This window comes from Canis aureus, chromosome 5 (assembly GCF_053574225.1).
Source record: "Canis aureus isolate CA01 chromosome 5, VMU_Caureus_v.1.0, whole genome shotgun sequence".
NCBI lineage: Eukaryota > Metazoa > Chordata > Mammalia > Carnivora > Canidae > Canis > Canis aureus.
This window is the reverse complement of record NC_135615.1, coordinates 3,584,312-3,604,974: the sequence shown is the minus strand read 5'-3', so window position 1 is coordinate 3,604,974 and position 20,663 is coordinate 3,584,312. Positions and strand designations below refer to the sequence as shown.

Here is a 20,663-nt window from a genome sequence, read left to right as displayed (position 1 = left end):
AAGGGTACCTGTCCAGCTCACATAAGCAACAGTAGTGAATCCTCTACCCCTAGAAAATGACAACAAAGGACCTGGGAAGTCACAGGTTGAGGGCATCTAAGAACAGCTCTTTTCACCCATCCAGCAGTGTCTAAGCAATGAAAACCAGGAAACCGTGGTCAAGAATTTGTGCCGTCTACAGATAAGATCCTAACAGCGCATACAAAAGATCATGGTTTCAAACACAGCAATGCCCCCTGACAACATGCCATGAATTCTCTAGGACAAATCCTAACACTGGTTCAGTGACCCCTTCACTTGTATGGCTCATCAAAGAAACTGTAGTTTTCAAAATGACTTACGGAGGCATCAGGGAAGCAATTCCACCTGTCAGCTATCTTGTATTTGTACAGACTATTATTACATTTCACAAGCGTCACTTTATTTGTGCCACCTGATGAGTGACAGAATGAAGGGGAAGGATGAGTGTGGTGGAAACAGGAGAGAAACAGGACAAGCGAAAGTGTTCTAGAGACATAACCAAGGCCCTCAAAGACCTGATGTCTTACAGACTCTCATCTGTATCAACATTATCAACGTATACACCATTATCATTTCTAGATACTCTAAAACAAAACAAAACAAAACAAAACTGAGAGGAAACAAAGCATGTCCCCTATTTCAATATCCTGTGTCAAGTATTATGAGGATGTGAGAATCAAAGTATCTAAGATTCCCTTAGTGAGCTGTGAAGATCCTATAATTTTGTATCACTACAACCTTCCTATAAATGTGAAGTTATTCCAAAATATGAGGTGGATCCTTTGGTCTTCCTGGACTTTTAAAAATCTTACTGAGATTAAAATCTTAGGGAGGCTTCTTTCACACTGTCCAAGCATATTGTATTGATGCTAACATAGCATTTCTTAAATTTGTATTCTATTAAGAGCAAATTTCCCAGAGAGGCAAAGCAAAGTTTAGAATTTTTTAAATTTCAGTTCCTGGATCAAACTCACTTCATTCTCTGACTTCTTATGGCTTAAGAGATATAGGAATATAACAAAATAAACATTGTTTTAGAAGGAATATACCCCTATCTCATTCAAAGCTGGAAGGCAGAAATCAATTCAGAATTTAACCAGTTTGGACCCTCAACTTTATGGTCAACTAATATTCAATAAAGGAGGAAAGACTATCCACTGGAAGAAAGACAGCCTCTTCAATAAATGGTGCTGGGAAAATTGGACATCCACATGCAGAAGAATGAAACTAGACCACTCTCTTGCACCATACACAAAGATAAACTCAAAATGGATGAAAGATCTAAATGTGAGACAAGATTCCATCAAAATCCTAGAGGAGAACACAGGCAACAGCCTTTTGGAACTCAGTAACTTCTTGCAACATACATCCCACGAAGGCAAAAGAAACAAAAGCAAAAATGAACTATTGGGACTTCATCAAGATAAGAAGCTTTTGCACAGCAAAGGATACAGTCAACAAAACTCAAAGACAACCTACAGAATGGGAGAAGATATTTGCAAATGACGTATCAGATAAAGGGCTAGTTTCCAAGATCTATAAAGAACTTATTAAACTCAACACCAAAGAAACAAACAATCCAATCATGAAATGGGCAAAAGACATGAAGAGAAATCTCACAGTGGAAGACATAGACATGGCCAACACGCACATGAGAAAATGCTCTGCATCACTTGCCATCAGGGAAATACAAATCAAAACCACAATGAGATACCACCTCACACCAGTGAGAATGGGGAAAATTAACAAGGCAGGAAACAACAAATGTTGGAGAGGATGCAGAGAAAAGGGAACCCTCTTACACTATTGGTGGGAATGTGAACTGGTGCAGCCACTCTGGAAAACTGTGTGGAGGTTCCTCAAAGAGTTAAAAATAGACCTGCCCTACACCCAGCAATTGCACTGCTGGGAATTTACCCCAAAGATTCAGATGCAATGAAATGCAGGGACACCTGCACCCCGATGTTTATAGCAGCAATGGCCACAATAGCCAAACTGTGGAAGGAGCCTCGGTGTCCATCGAAAGATCAATGGATAAAGAAGATGTGGTCTATGTATACAATGGAATATTACTCAGCCATTAGAAATGACAAATACCCACCATTCGCTTCAACGTGGATGGAACTGGAGGGTATTATGCTGAGTGAAATGAGTCAATTGGAGAAGGACAAACATTATATGTTCTCATTCATTTGGGGAATATAAATAATAGTGAAAGGGAATAGAAGGGAAGAGAGAAGAAATGTGTGGGAAATATCAGAAAGGGAGACAGAACATAAAGACTCCTAACTCTGGGAAACAAACTAGGGGTGGGGTGGAAGGGGAGGAGGGCGGGGGGTGGGGGTGAATGGGTGACGGGCACTGAGGGGGGGCACTTGACAGGATGAGCACTGGGTGTTATTCTGTATGTTGGCAAATTGAACACCAATAAAAAATAAATTTATTATTAAAAAGAAAAAGAATTTAACTAGTTAAGACGACTATGAACTCTCTACACAGCAGTATTCCCAAACAAAATTGGAAAGAATTATTCCATTCTGATCCTAGCAATTATGAAAACACTATATTCATACTCAAAATACCAGAAAGACTTTCATTAGTTTTGGTGCTGAACTTGGAAAATTAAACAGAATTTATCTGTATTCCAATAGGCAATAAAAATAATAACATCAACATATGCATATGGTGTTATAATTAGTTTGCAAATCACCTTCTTTTCCATTATATCATTTGAGTCAGGTAGGCCAATAATTATGTCCCATTCTATGAGACAGGAGAACTGAGACTTTCAGACTTCTTCAAAGTCCCCAAATTATCAGGTGGCAGGTCTAGGGCTTGAGCAAAATCCTTTTGGCTCTAAGTCCAGCTAACAGTGTGACTACTGCTTAACTGATAAGTAACATCCTATAGTTACTTTATTCTCTCACAAAGTTTCTAGAACTATCACCTGTCTCATTATTAAGACAAATACTATCATTGTTTTCCATGAGTGTAAGGTAGGCCAGCCATTCAACTTCTGATTCATTCTTTTTTAATACCTTTTTTTTTTAAACTTCTTAGAATGATCAAATCACTTTAGGTATGCTGTTACCAAGTGACAAGAGGATGTCATAGAAATATTAGCACAAAGTAAAAGGCATGAATTTTCCCTAAGTTTCAAGGGTGATTCTAGACTGGACGCCTGCAATGTGCCACTCACAATTTATAAAGAGAGATCTACACATTCTAATTAAAAGATTCATTGAAATAACTAACCTTAAACAAAAAGCAAAGCCGAAACTTTAGCAAATGTTGAATGAAGTAGAAACTTTAAACAAAGCTCTTTACCCAGCCCTCTTTTAAAAACCTAAATGTCATTCATAATGTATTACATTTTCCTATAACTATTAATACTAATTACTTTAAAACATAGAAAGATGATTAGTTGAATATGAATCTTCATAATTCACCCTGACTTAACTATCAAAATAACCAAAGAGGTTTGAGGTTTATCCTCAAATGGTTTCAAGCTTTAAAATCTATGATAATTCTTTTAGAGGCAGCCTCTTTTTACTTAATCCTTTATGAATGTCTTGGCTCGTCTGGGCCAATTAAATAAAGGCCCATCTCTCTTCCAGCCTGGGTGGTGTTTCATTCTCAACTGATCCTTTCCCTGTTAATGTTCCCAAAGTCTACTCCTGTCACTTGCCAAGGTGTTACTAGCTGGGAGCCAGAAAAGTCTAATTCTCTTCCATCTAGTACAAGCTATTTCCCCCACAGACATTATCCAGGGGTAGAGTTGACCACACTTACATTCTAAAATGGCTTACCTAGAGCCACTGCTTTCATTTTTCTTAAATAGTAGCTAGCCTCTTGTAGATTTTCTTAGCAACATGTACTGATTAGGTTTTTCAGAACATGATGGAGAAATTAAAGAAACAGCACCCCTCAAAATAAAGCCACTAAAAAAGAGGTTTTATAAGCAAGGGCAAAGAATAACCATCATTCCACAGTTCAACAACAAATTAGATTACAAATTTTTTTAGGGCCAGTATTCAGAAATGAGTTCTAGAAACTATCCTATAAAAATTTAATTATAAATATCATCTCTAACTTTAGATAAAAAAGCTTAACAACCTCTGTCCAAGTGAGAACTGATAAATAGTACCTACCTAGCATGGTTACTAAATAGGTTAAACCAATTAGAACAGACCCAGACACAAACATGGTAATCAACAGACTACTGATGATGACAATTCATCCTTTGTCTAGTGTTCTAACTTATAACACCCAGGTGTCTAAGAACCTGAACACAGATGGTTTATTGGCCTAATTTGAATCTGCAGTAACTTCACTCCAATTATATTCCAGTCGGTTGGAATGGTGCATTCCAATGGCTTTTCTCAGCACATGCAAAACCAATATGCTACTTTACAACTAGGTCTATTCACAAACTAGAGGGTAATACTGTTACACAGTCATCTGTTATGTAAGACAGCACAGAGATTTATATAGGAAGTACATTAGAGCAGATGTCAACAGCTGTGTAATTTCACTCTTTGTATCAGGAGATGAGATGTTTTACAGAGGTCTGAAGGCTGAGGGCTGAGCTGGCTTACAATACATAGCCTACCATTCTAATCCATATTCTGGGTACAAGAGATATTTACCCAATGTGTACCCAGGACTGTATCAACACAAAGTGTGAGGTTAAGTTGGAGAAATATCCAAACAGATCTGCAGGTCAGCACTATGACAGCACATCTCTGTCTCATTAGCCACAATCCGAAAAGGGTGGCATGGGCTAACTCCTACCCTCCTCTTTCTTCAAAACACCTTTATAATAGAGCTGCAATGACCAAGAAAGGCAGCTTGTCTGCAGTTTCAGCTCATCTCTTCTTTGCAAGTTCCTTGTCAGATTTGCTAATAAGTCAGAAAGCACCTACCCCAGAGCATCAAGCAGGCAAAGAAATGAAAGATAAGGATTTATAAAATTAGTTCAAATCACTCAAACTTCTATGTCTAGGTATATACTGTTTTTTTTTTTAAATAATGCTTATGTTTTTCTTGTGACATAAATTTTAATTTCACAGAGACTTTACACATTGATGCTTCAAAATTTGAGAAGGCCAGGGAAGAGGTCGCAAATGCTTTAAGAATCCAATAAAAATTACAGACCCTCTCTCTGACCCTTCCGACACTGTACAGGTATATCTATACTGACTTGCCTAAGAAGGAATTATCAATCTCCCAAGGGTGAACCATGGAGCCCCTTTGAGAGCTTGGGCCTGGCTTATGAATTTTTCAACTGCATTTTGTCCAGATCTCCAACGGGCAGGGAAGGCAGTATTATAGCTAGAAGTCTCTTTAACACAGCTTTAGTGCCAAGTACTTCAAAATCCACAAAAACTTATATGCAAACAGTTTAGAAATTCTGAGAAAGTCCTTGTAAGGTCAAATACATCATTATTCTTTTCAATATGAGAATTTATAGCATGCTTCTTTTGGTAATTCACCTACTTCATCATTCCATACCTCATGGAGACAGTTTTCTTTCCTACATAAAGAGGCATATATTTAGAAGGAGAGGAAAGTGGCAGGTCTCCACATTCCTGAGGGGTAGAGGTTGGGGTGTTCCAGGGTGGAGAGGTGTTAGTGGGAGGGCAGACAGAGCAGAGACTGGAGCCAGCCAGTGGCATCTGCCCCTCCAGGAAGAACAAAGTACCTCAAAGAGACACTTCATGCCTAGCCAGCAGGGGATGGAGATATTGCTCAGAACTGGCCAAAAGACTAGAGCTGAACTTTTTAAATCCTTTTAAAACTAAAGTATTATCCAGTTTATTCTTTCTGCAGGAACTCTAAGAACAAAGGGACTCTGCTGGACCTCTAAATACCTATTAAGGAGAGGAAAGAATATGTGGAGACAATAGCCTCATGGAAACAATTATGTGTTTATTCAAACAGAAGTGAATTACAGGGAGAAAAATGGTAATGGCGGTGGCGGGGTGGGGGGTAGTAGAAGAAGGAAAGAATTAGAAATTTAACAGAAGTGACTTTCATTTGGACCTGTGTAGTGTGTGCTATGGTATTGTTCATACATACCTTCCCGTGAACAACAGCAGTTTGGGGCTTCTGGAAAAACACTTTGGACAGTGGAAATACCAAGCCATACTTGCCCAATTACAAACCAAACTGAGCATATGTACATCACAACATTCTTCACATTCTTCCACGTACTGACAAAATACATGAACCCTTTGCACCTACTCCAGACATGGTTATTTAAGCTCTTTACACAGTATAGTCATTATGAAGAACACAAGGAGACAACTTCACTTACATGGTTAATGAAGAGACTCTTGCGTTTTTCTCTCACTGTGAAAACAAAAGATGCGACAGAAATGTTACATGCCTGCATGCTAACCCCTTGCAGACTGCTGAGGACTAGGCCTCTTGTGTCACAGTCCCATCCTTCCACCAACCAACATACCCAGGTGCTCAATTACCATATGTAAGACTATGTGACCTGCACAAATGCAGATCTGAACTTGGCTAACAGAGCAAAATATATACCCAGTTAAAGTATGGCAACTGCAGCTACGATTAGCTACGTAGTAATAGCTTTCCAATAACTAAATTAATTAGTAATTTCATAAAACTTGATGCTTCCATTAATTTAGGATGATTAACCAGTAATAAGACTATTTATTTCTAACTCAACCAAACCTATAAAGATCCACACAATTTGGGTGAAATATATAATAATAATAATAATAATAATAATAATAATAATAATACATGCAACAGCATTAAGACACAGGAAAGATAATGTACATCAGAAGTGTTATTTATCATGGAAACCAACTGCGCTGAGTGCTGGGTGCTAATGAATAAAACCAGGCAGTATCCTCTCCTTCGGTAAGGCTGGTAAAATCCACAATAAAAAATACTGCCCTGTCTAAAAGAGCATTTCTCCTACTACTGTCTGTGCATCATGGCTCAGCCTTCCCTACATCAGACCTTAGCGTTTCCCAAGTCCTTAGCCCCAAAGATGTAGAAGGGTGACAGTGAAACCAGAGGATTATTAAAATAACCTAGGAGCACTGAGTTTTGCCTCTTTTTTCCTAAAGACTTACTTTTGAGGGTACATATTAGTCACCCGGCATATTTATTGAGTAGGGCACTACAGAAGAGATGAAGACCAGGTTTCCTTCAAGGGGATGACATCTTTGGTTCCTGGGAATCCATAATGCTACCTCATACAAACTGCATACAAATCCAGTTCACCTGAGGAGGAAATTTTTTTTTCTTGGTAGTCAGTCCATGACCCAAGTGCAGAATGTTGTGCCCAAGATCACGAATCCGGGAAACCAAGGAGCCGACACCGATGCAAACACACGAGGGTTTATTTAACGCAGAAAGTTGCAGTCATGCTGGTCCACTGAGCCGGATTTCCAGTTAGGGTGTGCCCTGGTATGTATGTATGTATGTATGTATGTATGTATGTTTTATTTTTATTTATTTATTTATTTATTTATTTATTTATTTATTTATTTATTTATTTAATTTATGATAGACACAGAGAGAGAGAAAGAGAGGCAGAGGGAGAAGCAGGCTCCATACCGGGAGCCCAACGCGGGACTCGATCCCGGGACTCCAAGATCGTGCCCTGGGCCAAGGCAAGCGCCAAACCGCTGAGCCACCCGGGGATCCCTGCCCTGGTCTTTGACTAGGGCGGGGCAGTATCACTGAGCCGGATTTCCGATTAGGGCATGTCCTAGGCTTGACTAGGGCGGGGCAGTGCCCTAAGTAATAAGCAGGTCAGCACAAGCCGGGTGCAGCTCAAAATAGAGTCAGTCCTGCTCTGCTTGTCCAGGGGTAGGGGATTTTGTTAAATTTCCTGGGTCCCACACGGAATCACTAGTTTTCAAAAGCCCTGCAGCTGATCTGCCGGAGGGGGCTTGGGAAATGCTTTCCTATGTTTACATTCTGTTCTTCAATTCACAAGGAAACATTTTGCTTTTCCTTAGAAGTCTTGTCATCTGTGGCATGAAGGCTGTCCCTCTTCCTATCTCAAAGATGCTTGAGATACAAAGCAAAAACCAACTTGAGGATCATGCTGAGAGAAGGTACTTACACGTGGCCATCAGATGGATTCATATGCAGGCCACTGGCATGCACTGCACACAGAATGTGAGGCACCATGGCCATGCCAGTGGCCAAACCAGCACCCCGGGAACTCAAGAGCATATACAACAGCAGCAGATCATGTCTGCTATTCACAGTGTGGAGGCTGCATGATTTTTTTTGACCTAATTCCAAATAAGCATCATTCACACATGAACCACAACAGTAGAAAAATGAGGCTCTGGTAGGAAGCACTGTGTTTGTAACTGGCATATTACTTTGTATGCCTGGGTGTATTCTCTGCAGTGTGTGTACATGTGCATGTTTTGCTTAAATCAATTTGATACTAAATTATGTATCTATTCAAGGTTGTTCTACCACATAGGGGTCTGATGACATTTCTATGGTGGTTTTTCCATTGGCTGAAGGGATCTGGAAACACTTTCTGCACAGGTAGTAGACTTGACAAAGTTTCTAGCAAATTTCATAGGTGACATTTAGTTCTTCCTACGGTCTCCCAGAAATAGGTTTGTGCAGAGGGTGTATATCTCCCAATTATGGCAACTGCCTCCAAGGGCACTTTAATGCCCTGTATCACCTAGCCTCCAAAAGATAAAAGATATCCATGCCTCAAGGAATATTAGAGCTTCTTTTGTTGTTGTTGTTGTTGGCTAATATTATTTAGTAGAGCTTCTTATATATGGGGACTGTTGAAAAAATTAAGCATTATTCAGAAAAAGGAGAGAGGGCTAAAAATCAGAATCAGAATCTTCAATAGAAAAAAAAAAAAAAAAGAATCTTCAATAGTATGGGTGGAAAGTTTTAACAATAAAGTTTATATAACAAAAAACAAAAAACCACCCCAAACAAATAGGAATACTGTATAAAAGTATATACTATTCTTGTACATCTACAAAAATAAGTCTCAGGGAAGAATCATGAAGCCCAACTGGTTCCAATTAGAAGAGTGAAAAACAAAATTCACTAAGACCATTATAAAATACCTAAGGATAAAGTACCCAAATCTATTATAGAATATCTTAGGCACTCACTGTTTTTAAACAAATGAATACCTATGCCTTACCCTATTTCACTCAGAGCAACTGGACCTGCTGAATCTGATCTGAAATCTGGGTTCATGGGATTATTTTGTATTCTGTATTATTCTGTAATCCACTCCTAAGAGGGCCTTTCCAAAATCAAGTCTGCATAGTATCTGAAAGGCTTTTCTGTTCATATATCCCTGTAACTGACTTCCTTGTGGAGTGTCTCCTGAATCCCAAAACCAACCGCCAGTCCCTTCTCAAATAAAAATAGTTGCCAATATCCATGCTTGTATCAGGTGGCCTGACCATAACTGCCTGGATCTAGGTATATATCCATTCCTAACTGAGCTAATTCTCTCTCCTAGGAATCTGGAGATGTTAAAAGAATTAACACAGAAGGTTTGACTGTGCATTCCTGAAATGGCCTGTTTGCAAGGGAGACCCTAAGCTGGTGTCTGAGAATATGGATTTAGGAAGGGTTTCCTACCATTCCCTAGCTGATAAAAAGTGGCTCATTGTGCTTACATTGTGCAAACAATACGGTTTATGCTAAATACCTGCTTTCCTCCTGGGAGTCTAGAATTTTTGTACATACTGGGCAGAGGCTGCCTACTTAACCAGTCCTCAATAAAAATCCTGGGCACTGGGTCTCTAAGGAGCTTTCCTGGCTGGCACATGTTACAGGTTGTCACTGGGGAAACCTAGCACATCCTGTGTGACTCTACCTGGAGAGTACTCTTGGAAGCCTATAGTATTTTCTGGACTTCGCCCATGTACCTTTTCCTTATACTGATTTTGCTTTGCATATGTTCTTTGTAATTAGCCAAAGCCATGAATGTGAGTATTTTTTGAGGGCTATGACCCCTACTGAATCACCAGAACTGGGCAGGGAGTAGAGAGGATCACTCTGAGGATCTCCAACATACCTGCCATGCAGAAACGAATGGAGGGCAGGAGGGTGATAAGGAGATGGTAGGTGCTTTTAGTCCTTTAGATGGCTTTTAGTCCTTATTTCCCATGACCTGTAAGGTTTCTCAGGTACCCTGGCGCCCTTACAATTAATTATTCCTTTTCCCCTAAGCTAGTAGGAATACGATCAAGACACTACCACAGGAGAAAAAACAATAAGTGGAAATTCTTACACTTGTACCACCAAAAACGATGAATTATACTGCTTAAATTTAAATCTGTCTTTAAAATAAATTTGAAACTACTGAGACCAGTAATCAGTTCTGAAATTCAAACAGCTTTTAGTCATTTTATTTTATGTAATGGTAGTAGCAATATGCCAATTCATTTCTGACATTAGCTTTAATCATTTTAAAACCTGAATATTTTTGCTTACTAATAACACATTCAACCAAAATTCTCCAGAGTTTTTAGAGTTCCTATATAACTGAGGGACTAATAGTCATATTTTGCTTTCCTGGGAAAACAGGCAACAAATTGATGTGGATCATACATCTCACTTTCCTGGAAAAGGAATAGCTCTTTCCCTTTGATCCCATCCACGATGGTTTGTTAACGAAATTTTTAATTAACTATTAAAATAAATCCATAATGACTTAAATAGAAAATATATTTGATGCTTTAAAAATAAGCCATCTAACATTAACAAAAATACTACTGTTGGCATTACGTGTTCTCCAGATAAAATGAGAAAATGGCAGTGATTGCCATCTGCGATAACCAGAACTTCACTTAGGTTGCTACATGGACATTCCCTTGTCACAATGTCACAGAAGCAAAATTTCTTTACTTTTAAAAGTACAACTTTCTAAAAACAACTTTCTTTCAAAAAACCTAGTGCCTAATTATAGAGGACTGATTAACAATCTAAATGCAATTTCAGCTAACCTCTTTTACAGACAAACATTTAAAAAATTATGGTTTCCACTGTCCCACCTCTAAAACAGATCTTCCAATGGCAAATGTCAGCTACTATTTGACACAAAATGTGAGAACTAAATAAGTCCTAAAATAGATAATCCAACATCCTTCCTTTGAAAATATGAAGCAAGCAGCCTGTGCAGGCACAGACAGAGAGTGACTAGCAGGGGGAAGGTAGAGGATGGCTTGCTGGCTTTCCCAGACTCCTTCCTCTGCATGACCCTTCCTCCACAGGGCAGTGTCCCTGCTGCCTGAAACCTGCATGAAATCTGACAACAGATCATTAGGATCCAGTATGAACAAAGCTAAACTGTTCCACAAAGAAAAACTACCTAGCTTGTTAATTACACTGGCTGTGAAGGACTGGCAGGTGGGAGGCCTTGACTACAATCTAAAGAATTACAGAACTTTGTTTTGAGATGTAAAGGTGATTGCTGGGATAGCAGAGCCAGTTGGGACCACTAAAATCTGGTTCAAAAGAAAAGGTTTCCTTTTCCTTTCTTTTTTTTCCTGTGGGTGAGCACAGATCAGGCTTTAAACAATCATAAGTTCATATTAATTTTTCTTATAAGTTTGAGATTATTACACAATCTCCAAAGTTTTCAATAATTCAGTGAATTAAAAAAAATAATAATAATTCAGTGAATTCAATCACTCACTTAATTCAAAATACAGCCATTGAGTCGCATTAGGGAACACAGCTCGAAGGGAAATGCAAAGATATCCTGAGGTGACAGCCTTTCTAAACTCATAGCTTTACAGGGATGAAAGTTTTGGACACCAGTGACTGGGACACAGATTTGTACAGCGTGGAACACATCCACTCCACACCTATGGGCCCTGTACTGGGTGTCCTGATGAGATCGCTACACAATAAAGTTACTCTCGGCACCACAGGCCCGCTTCTGCGGAGAACTCCAGCCCTCTCGGAATTGTCCGGAACCTGTATTTAGTTCTAAACTTGGGCAGAGAGGAAGGGGACAATTCTGTACCTTCAAAGTGAAATCTAAATAAGCAAAGCAACAAAAATGAAAAGATAAGAAAAACTGCAAAGATGTCTAGGGCAGAGCAGTTTTGAAAGCAGAAGATTCCAGAGGACAGAACAGGTGTCAGAAGCATGTATAGGCATATGGAGAAAACCATTCAAAGATCAAGCGTACATCTAAAAAACTGCCAACTAACTTTGGATGTTTTCTGTTTACCTTGGAGAATATGTAGGGTCAAAGGATTTACTCAGAAGCACAGAAACCTTAATAAGGTGGATTCTTTTAGAATTCTGCTGATATTAAAGAAATGCATGATTATTAAAAAAAAATCAGAAAACACTGAGCAGTACAAAGAAAAAGATACAAATAGAATTTAGGTTAGGAAAATACAGAGAAACATCAAGAAAAAACATATAATCCAACAACCCATAGATAACTTAGTATGTTAGTGTGTATCCTCTCAAAATGAGTCTTTTCTCTATATGTACTTACCCAGATGTATTATGTGCATTTTTGCATTTCAATATATTTACATATAAACATGTGCAAATATATACATGTGCACATAGGCAAGCACACAAAGAGAAATGCTCTCCATTTTTCTGTTGGTATGTTAGCACTGTCATTGGCTGTATAACAATTCTTTAATAAATATGGGGATTAACCCTTTGCCATACGTATTGCAATATCTTTCCCATTTGATGATTTAATTTTTAGGATGTATTTTGACACAAGTTTTCATTTTTTGGCAATTTCTCCCACAAGTTTATATAAGCTTAAAGCTTACATGCCCCCCTTTCCCATTCTGAGATTCATACTTACTCATACTCTTTCTAGATATTTATAATTATATTCATTACAGTTAACCTACACCTACTTGACCTACTAGAAATCTATTCTGGCACATGGTGCCAAGGGTATCACTTGATTTTTTAAGATGAGATTCAAGGTACTCTCTACTTTTCTAAAGAGCTGCTATCAAATGTTGGTTACAACAATTTCAGATCTGACTTCTTCCTGATTTGCTTCCAAGGTGTCTGGAAGCAACTCTTAAATGTAACGGTTGATCTATTTATATCAGAAACATGGACAGAAAAAGATGGTTTGGGCACAGCAGAACCCAGAGACCACCCTTTCTTCTTCCACTGGTAGTCATCACTTCTCCTGGTCAGACCTAGGTTCAGTGTGAACTGCTGCAGTCCTAAGACATCCTAAGATTGCAGAGACCAAGGTCAGGGAAGAAACTCAATCCAAGTGAGCAAATGCATACCTATACTTCAGAATAAGGACTGCACTTACTGAGAGCCTATGCGGTCTTGGATTCTGTGCTCAGAGCTCTGACAGACTGTGTAGTTGGTCTTCCTGACAATGTCATGAAGAGACACTAACTCTATTTTACTGTGGTTCAGGAAAACCATAGGGATCAGGTGTACAGGATCATACAAACAGTAATGGATGTAAGCTTATGGCTCCAGCAGGTTGATTCCAGAAGGCTGTGCTTTACTACAAGACTGTCTTAGGAAATCTTTCCAAGATATTAGTTGTTCTTATGTGGTGAATGACTCAGACTTATCAAGGTAATTCATTTGCCTTCCAGATGTCGCAGAGGAGCTGACCACAAACATCAATCATGTAAGGTAGGCTGTAAACATGAGAAGCTCTGAAAAGTACAGAAAGGATTAGCCTGTACTAAATGAAGGGAGACTGGAGGACCTCACAGTTTAAAAAGGAGAGTCAAAAGAGGTTATAGAAAGTAAGAGTTTATCACTACCAACTAACAAACCTGAGGGCACTGGCAAGCAGCAGGACATAGCTGTGGTAGAGAGGGTATAAAGCTCTATCCCCCTGGGATGAATGACCACCCCTTGCCTCGGCTCCAGGTCTCTGCTCACTGAGCCATTTTCTGACTACTGAAGCTGGGGAAAGCAGAGGCCAGGAGAGACGAAAAAGTGCAAGGCATGCTAAAGAAAAACTGATATCCTGGGGTGTAATTTGGTTTCAGTGGCGTGTGTCCTGTGCAAGCAACTTTCTCCAGACTGGAAGGCACAAGAGATCAGACAATGGAGCAAGGCAATGCTTCCAAGAAAAGTGGGCCACAAAGCCCAAAAAGACTTCCGTTGTCCACGTAACTGACAGGGCTTAGCATGCTGGCATCGCACCACCTTGTGCAGCACAACAGATGACTATAGAGACAGGAAAGCTGTCCTGAGGGTGGGATGGTCGTGTCAAGTTCAGACCTGGGAAGTCCTAATATGCTGCCTGGGCCTGAAAACCCACATTCCCCGGTCCTCAAATAACAGGCCTGCCCCTTTTTAATGAAGTTAGGAAAGGTAAAAGAAAGTGATGCTGCCATATACACTAGAGAGCCATTCTGTCAGGGCGACTGTCCCAATGCCCTAGCACATCTGCCCAGCAGTGACCCCCTGCCTTCACTCTTTCATTACTTTATTCATTCAATCCATTTTAAGTTTCTAAGATGTGCTAGCCTCTGTGCTTGTTACAGAGAATGCAAAATGAGGAAAACAAAGTCCCTCTCTTAAAGCAACATGGAATTTAGTGGATATAACAACCTCTTTATATACAATCTCTTTATATACAAATCATTAAAAAATCAGCTCCACAAGAGAGGAATACACAAACTGCACTGAATTTAATGCCACTAATTTTACGGTACACCTTTATTTTATTTGCCACTAAGGAAGGAAAAAAATGCTGTCAATTAAGTTTTGAGAAGCCATTGCCTGTTCTGATTTCAGAGATGTTACAGTTGGGAAATGTCTGTCAGAATGGTGGAATGTGGGAAATCTGGGGAAGCACCATCTAAGAGGCAGACTTTAGACCGGCATGTGCTAGAGGGAAGGGTGCTGAGGACCAGGATGGTGCATCAGCTACAGTGTGACAGGCCACAGGGACTGGCCTTCAGCACTGGGAGCAGCTCAGAAGTGTGGGAGCACACAGCAGGAAGCAGAGGGGGCTCGGCAGGAAAGGCAGAAAGGGCTCAAAGGAATGGCTGCATGCCACACCGAGGTATCACTATCCCTTGTGGATGAGCAGAAACTGATGGAGGAGGATGGTTTGAGCAAGAGGAGCCCTAGTGGACCTGTGTTTCAGAATGCTCCTTCTGGCAGCAAAGTGGAGGAAAGGTGAGAAAGGAGTTGAAAGCAGGAAAGGGCTAATGGTCACAGGCCAAGTGCAGGAATATGAGTGGTGAGTCATGACACTGGAGGAAGAAATACCAAGTATACAGGGGATAGATGGAATATAAGACATTGATCACAGGACTCTTGGGCTGCTGGCTGGGGACCCAGACTGACAGTGGGTTTATTCTTTAAAAAAAAAACAAAACAAACAAACAAACAAAAAAAAAAAAACAGGAAGAAAAGCAGGCAGGAGAGGAAAAAGATGACTTCCAATTTAGACATGAGAATCCTGGGGGATTTGTGGAACCACCACATGGAATGTCTCTCAGGCAGTGGGAAACACACATCTGGATCACATAATTACAGTGCCAGGAAAAGGGATGGCTTCTCCCTGCTTGAGGTCCTGGGATAGAATGGCTCTAGGGAGTCCCAAGTGTCAGTGCTTCACAGGTACAAGAGCAGAGACATGCTGAATGCTTACTGTAAGTTCAACACATCTTCCTATTGCCTCATGACAACAATCTACTAACGTGACTGTTAGGATCATTGCCAATTTACTGGAAATTACAACCTAGGAGGTCACATCACTATAAAGCTAACTAATGGTACTCAAGAGCCTAAGGTCAGTCCCAGAGCCCTCGCTGCCAAACTGGAGTCCAAAGACCAAACACCCCTCAAGAAGTGGCTGGCCACAGGCTAAAGATAATCACAGCCTCCTACATATGGATCGACCTTTCACTGCTCTAGACTTCTGGTATTTCTCGCACATGTACCTCCCCAGACCAGAAGGAAAAAATCAGATAACACAATCCTAGTTTTCATCATTCTTTCCCCAAAATGCTCTTGTCAAAGGACAATTCAGGGCTGGACTTGGACAGCGGTCTTAAAACTAGGTGTTTAAAGAACTCTTGAACACAGCTGATGTGTGAGGCAGGGGCTCCGTCCCTACTTCCTTCTCACAGTTACCTTTCTCCCACTTCTCAGAAAAAGGCATGGCAACCCACCCCTGGATGTACACCAACCTGATATGGAAGACCTCTGCCAGGGGACTAAACAGACGTCAGGGCTGAGGCTGCTGCCTTTAATCCAGGTTCTGTTACCTGCAGCACAGCATGGAATCTGCCCTGTCCTGCGACATTTCTAAGGGACAGTGAAGACTTCTGGCTCTCAATCTACAGATATCACACAGGGATGACAGTTTCTAATCAGCACCATGCCTCTTCAGTGCTTAGACTATGCCAAAGATGCAGGCTCTGAGGGAGAGACCCAGGGGAGAGCACAGGGATGAGCATGAAGGTGTAGCAGACTGCTAGCAAGGCACACACTTCATCCTACCTGTCTGGCCATTTATCATGATCAAATCAAGTGAAGATCAGAGGCATGTACACTGACATGGGACATGAACTGAAAAGAAATGGAATCAGACCATTTCTGACAGAGAATAAGTCTGATTAGACTGACTGGTTTGACAATGATGCATAGCTTTGCCAATGAGGTCATATGAAAGACATATAACATTTTGACAAAAATATATTTTAATCCAAAGAGAAGCTAAAAACATTAGTTCAGAGGAAAGGGACAGGTGGGAAATCTTTCACTCAACATATATTAGAGTCCCTTCTATGAGCTACTCACTGTACATGGCACAGAGATGTAAATGTGAGAAAGACATGAATAAATCATAACAATAAAGTGAAGACCACTCCTTTTCATGAGGGATATACAGACTGCAATGGGGTCAAAGGAATCAGGCAAGATGTTCTGAAATGAATCATAAATTTATTTTCTCAACGCTCCTGGAGTGTATCAGGTTAAATCCAGTGCCCCCAAATGGAAATGTTGTTCTTTAACAGCAGATATATTTAAAAGTCATTTACATGTTAGGTAAAGTCTTTCTGGTGTACTTCCCAGAAACTGCAGAAGTGAGAAGCTCCTCTAACTGGGTGAGAAACTCTTTTGCAAATCAATAGATTCCAATTCCTTTCTGTCAACAAAGCTAAAGGAGAACAAGACTGAATTGTAGCTGAGTGTTAAGGAATTATTTTGGATGATAATAAATCCCTTGGAGATTTTTTGACATATGAATCAGATGAAATAGAATTTAGTGATATTACTACAACAAATCTCCTTCTATTCCCATGTGTATATCTATATGAGCAAAGTTCCTCAGCACTTACATCTATAAAAACACTTTGATGATGACTAGCACTTCACTCCAATAATATGTAATATTCATCCACAGATACATCTCATCAAACATTTTTTTCTAAAAATTATTTCACTTTTCTGTTTAATAATTATTCATTACAATCTTAATACGTTTGTGTTGTTTTGATCAACTAAGAGCTAAGGAAAATAACAATGATACATCAATCCAGAACTTACTTTTAGTATTTAGAGATTTATAATTGTGAGAAATAAAAATTAAACTTAGATCCATACTTTCATAAAATGGCAGTATGACAGTGTGATAAATGACTAAGAAATATATTAGGATAAAATTCGATGGATAAAATGACATGGAAATACAACTTCAAGACAAAAAAGAAATCATATGAAACTTTTAACTGTTAAAAATGAGTTGTTCATATATTTCTTTTGTTCATACATTTTTAAATGATTTATGGTGGATTACCAAATCACTAAGGTACTGCGATTTTATTTGAAACATATTTTTTAAAGAGGGATAGTTTTTATTTTAAAAAGTCCATCTTTAAAATACATCAAAATTAAATCCTTTGGTAGGATGAAAAATTTTTATAGTCAACATAAAAATATTCGAAGGAGTTCATAGTTTTTCAAAATTATTTTCCATAGTATGTAAGCAAAGAAAAAAACTCATTGGTGTAAGAGCTTTGAGGTCCTATGGATTCTTCAATATCTAACAGCAAAAATATTCCCTATGGAACTTGGTAAGCTGTAGGAGAAACGCAGAGTGACAGACAGGGAGGTGGAGAAAAGGGCACAGCAGAGCATAGCGCATATGAGGATGACAAAGAGAACTGGGGATATGTAGGAAGGAGGATGACAGAAAGGTCATGGGAACACTCAGATGGAACTGATTCCTGGAAAGGCACAGGGGTCAGCTGCTTCTAAATGCCAGATAAAAGGAGCACAAAAAGGTTGGTCCCCTTGTGATAGAGAAGTTCAACATTGCCCAGGAACAAAAACATGACCCTGAACAAAGGAAGGCCACAAAACATTTTTTTCAATTTCATTATTTCTGAAAGAATGTGCAAAGAAAACCATGGCTCATAGCTTTATTTCTGAATTTTAACACTTCTACTTTGGCTTTAGGTCACTCAAGAGACAGTGGTTTTTATTCCTTTAATTATTTCAAGAACTCTTAAACTCAAAGATTACACATACACACAAACACATACACAAAAGTTCTTATTTTTGTCCAAATTCTTCTTTAAGACAACCATACTAGTTAAAATTTAAAAAGATGTGGTTTGACTGCTTTCTTCTAATACTCAAGAATAGGTTTTCGCGTCTTTGAAAACAATGAATTAGGGCAACCCAGGTGGCTCAGCGGTTTAGCACCACCTTCAGCCCAGGGCCTGATCCTCGAGATTTGGGATCGAGTCCCATGTCAAGCTCCCTGCATGGAGCCTGCTTCTCCCTCTGCCTGTGTCTCTGCCTCTCTCTCCCTCTCTCCTCTCTCTGTGTCTCTCATGAATAAATAAATAAAATCGAAAGAAAGAAAGAAAGAAAGAAAGAAAGAAAGAAAGAAAGAAAGAAAGAAAGAAAGAAAGAAGAAAAAGAAAAGAAAAGAAAAGAAAAGAAAGAAAGAAAGAAAGATAGAAAGAAAGAAAGAAAGAAAGAAAGAAAGAAAGAAAGAAAACAATGAATTAAAATAGTTTAGAAAAGGAAAAACCACTAAGAACTATAATTCTTCCCCACAAGCCAAAATGATAGCATGAAAAGCCAAGGGAGGCCAAGCTAACTAATCTCTCTCTCACCTGGCACCTCCTCAGGACCCCACCCACTCCCTAAAGGAACTCATGGTCCCTTCTTTGTTGAGTGGCTCTCACACAAAGAAATTCTGCAATGACATACCATTTGTGTGAAGAAGAAACTGAGAGAGCAGTCAGTCTGGCTTGAACAGAATATCCCTAACTTCAGCCAGCTGGCGGAGATCTAATTAGGCAAGCACTCCATTATCATTCTGTTATGGTAAAGTTTCCAGTCTCCTTCTCAACAAAGAAAGGATCCAAGGCCAGCCTAAATCTCTTTGATATCAGAGGGAAAAGGAACTTAATAGATTCTAATTTAACTCCAAATGACTTAATACAAGTACCACCTAGAGCAGAATAATGAACAGTTGGCTGTTGGGGAGCATGGCAGATAGAGCACGTTCATCAGACCATCGAGTACTGGAGAAGGAAAGAGGATGGTGGGTCTGCAGAGCAGAGAGCTGCAAAGGTAAAAGAACACCTGGCTGTGATCCCTGGCAGGAGCTACCCTAACATAACTGCCATCACCCTGACAAAAGCCTCCTACCCACAAACCTAGTACAAACTAATAAAGGAGTACATCAATCTGAAGAAGAGAGGGGAGATCACCAGACTCAAAAGTAAGGAATCTAAAAGGTGCTGTGTGTTCTAAAATCTCAGGTTATAACATTTCTTCCAATAAAAAATAAATTGGTGTACGTGGAGCCCATAATTTTTTATTGCTCTAATACTCTTAGAAGTTTTCGGGTCTTGTAATGAAAATGTAAGTTTGTACAAGTAAAGAATGATCACAAATCAAAAATGTCTGGTGGCTTTGTCATTTTTTTTCCTTCTTTCAATCACCAAAGTTGAACATATTCTCTGTACCAGGCAGAGCAAGGCACAGGGCATACTGAGATCTATTATCACTTTCCCTCTAGGAGCTAGCTGGCAACACAGACAAGAAAATAGTTTTAAATACCACAATATGGTTCAGACTAGGAAGAAAGATTTCACATATTACAGGGGGAGCTCACTAAAGGCCCACGTAACCCCCAGCCTGAGAGGCAGCAGGCACCTTCAGGGAGGAGGCTTGGAGATTGAAGAAATGAGCTGTAGAAGACTGAAAGGAAATCCAGGTAAATGCAAAGCACAGGAGGCCACGTGGCACACCAGTGGAGAAATGCAAGGGATTCCACAGGGCTGAAGCATGGAGACGCAATGGAAGACAGTGAAATGAGAAGTAAGGCAGAGGAAGGATTATGAAGTTGTCTATGATCATACTAAGGCATCTGAAATTTAACTCTAAGGCAACAAGGAAGCCATTAAATAAGTTTAATCAAACAAGTGACATAATCACATCTGAACTACAGGAAGTGTTTTCACCTGGCGATGTAGAGCCATCAGACTGGAAAGGTAAGGCCACAGGTGAGCCACATGTGCTGCAGCCTCCAACTGAGAAAACAGGGAGCCTCAATGAAGGGGCACAATGGGAATGGAAGAGATTGTCAGGTTCAAGGGACATTTATGAGGGAA

The 20,663-nt window shown here is 39.7% G+C and overlaps 1 protein-coding gene across 9 annotated transcripts in view; it reads right to left on the bottom strand.

Moving 5' to 3' along the window:
• CCNY (cyclin Y) overlaps window positions 1-20,663 on the bottom strand; it is a 335,063-nt gene that overhangs the window by 65,789 nt on the left and 248,611 nt on the right. For all 9 annotated transcript variants that reach the window (XM_077896652.1, XM_077896657.1, XM_077896651.1 and 6 more), the window contains one exon: window positions 6,341-6,375. In XM_077896652.1, the coding sequence (XP_077752778.1) occupies window positions 6,341-6,375 (35 nt within the window). The remainder of the gene's footprint in view (window positions 1-6,340; window positions 6,376-20,663) is intronic.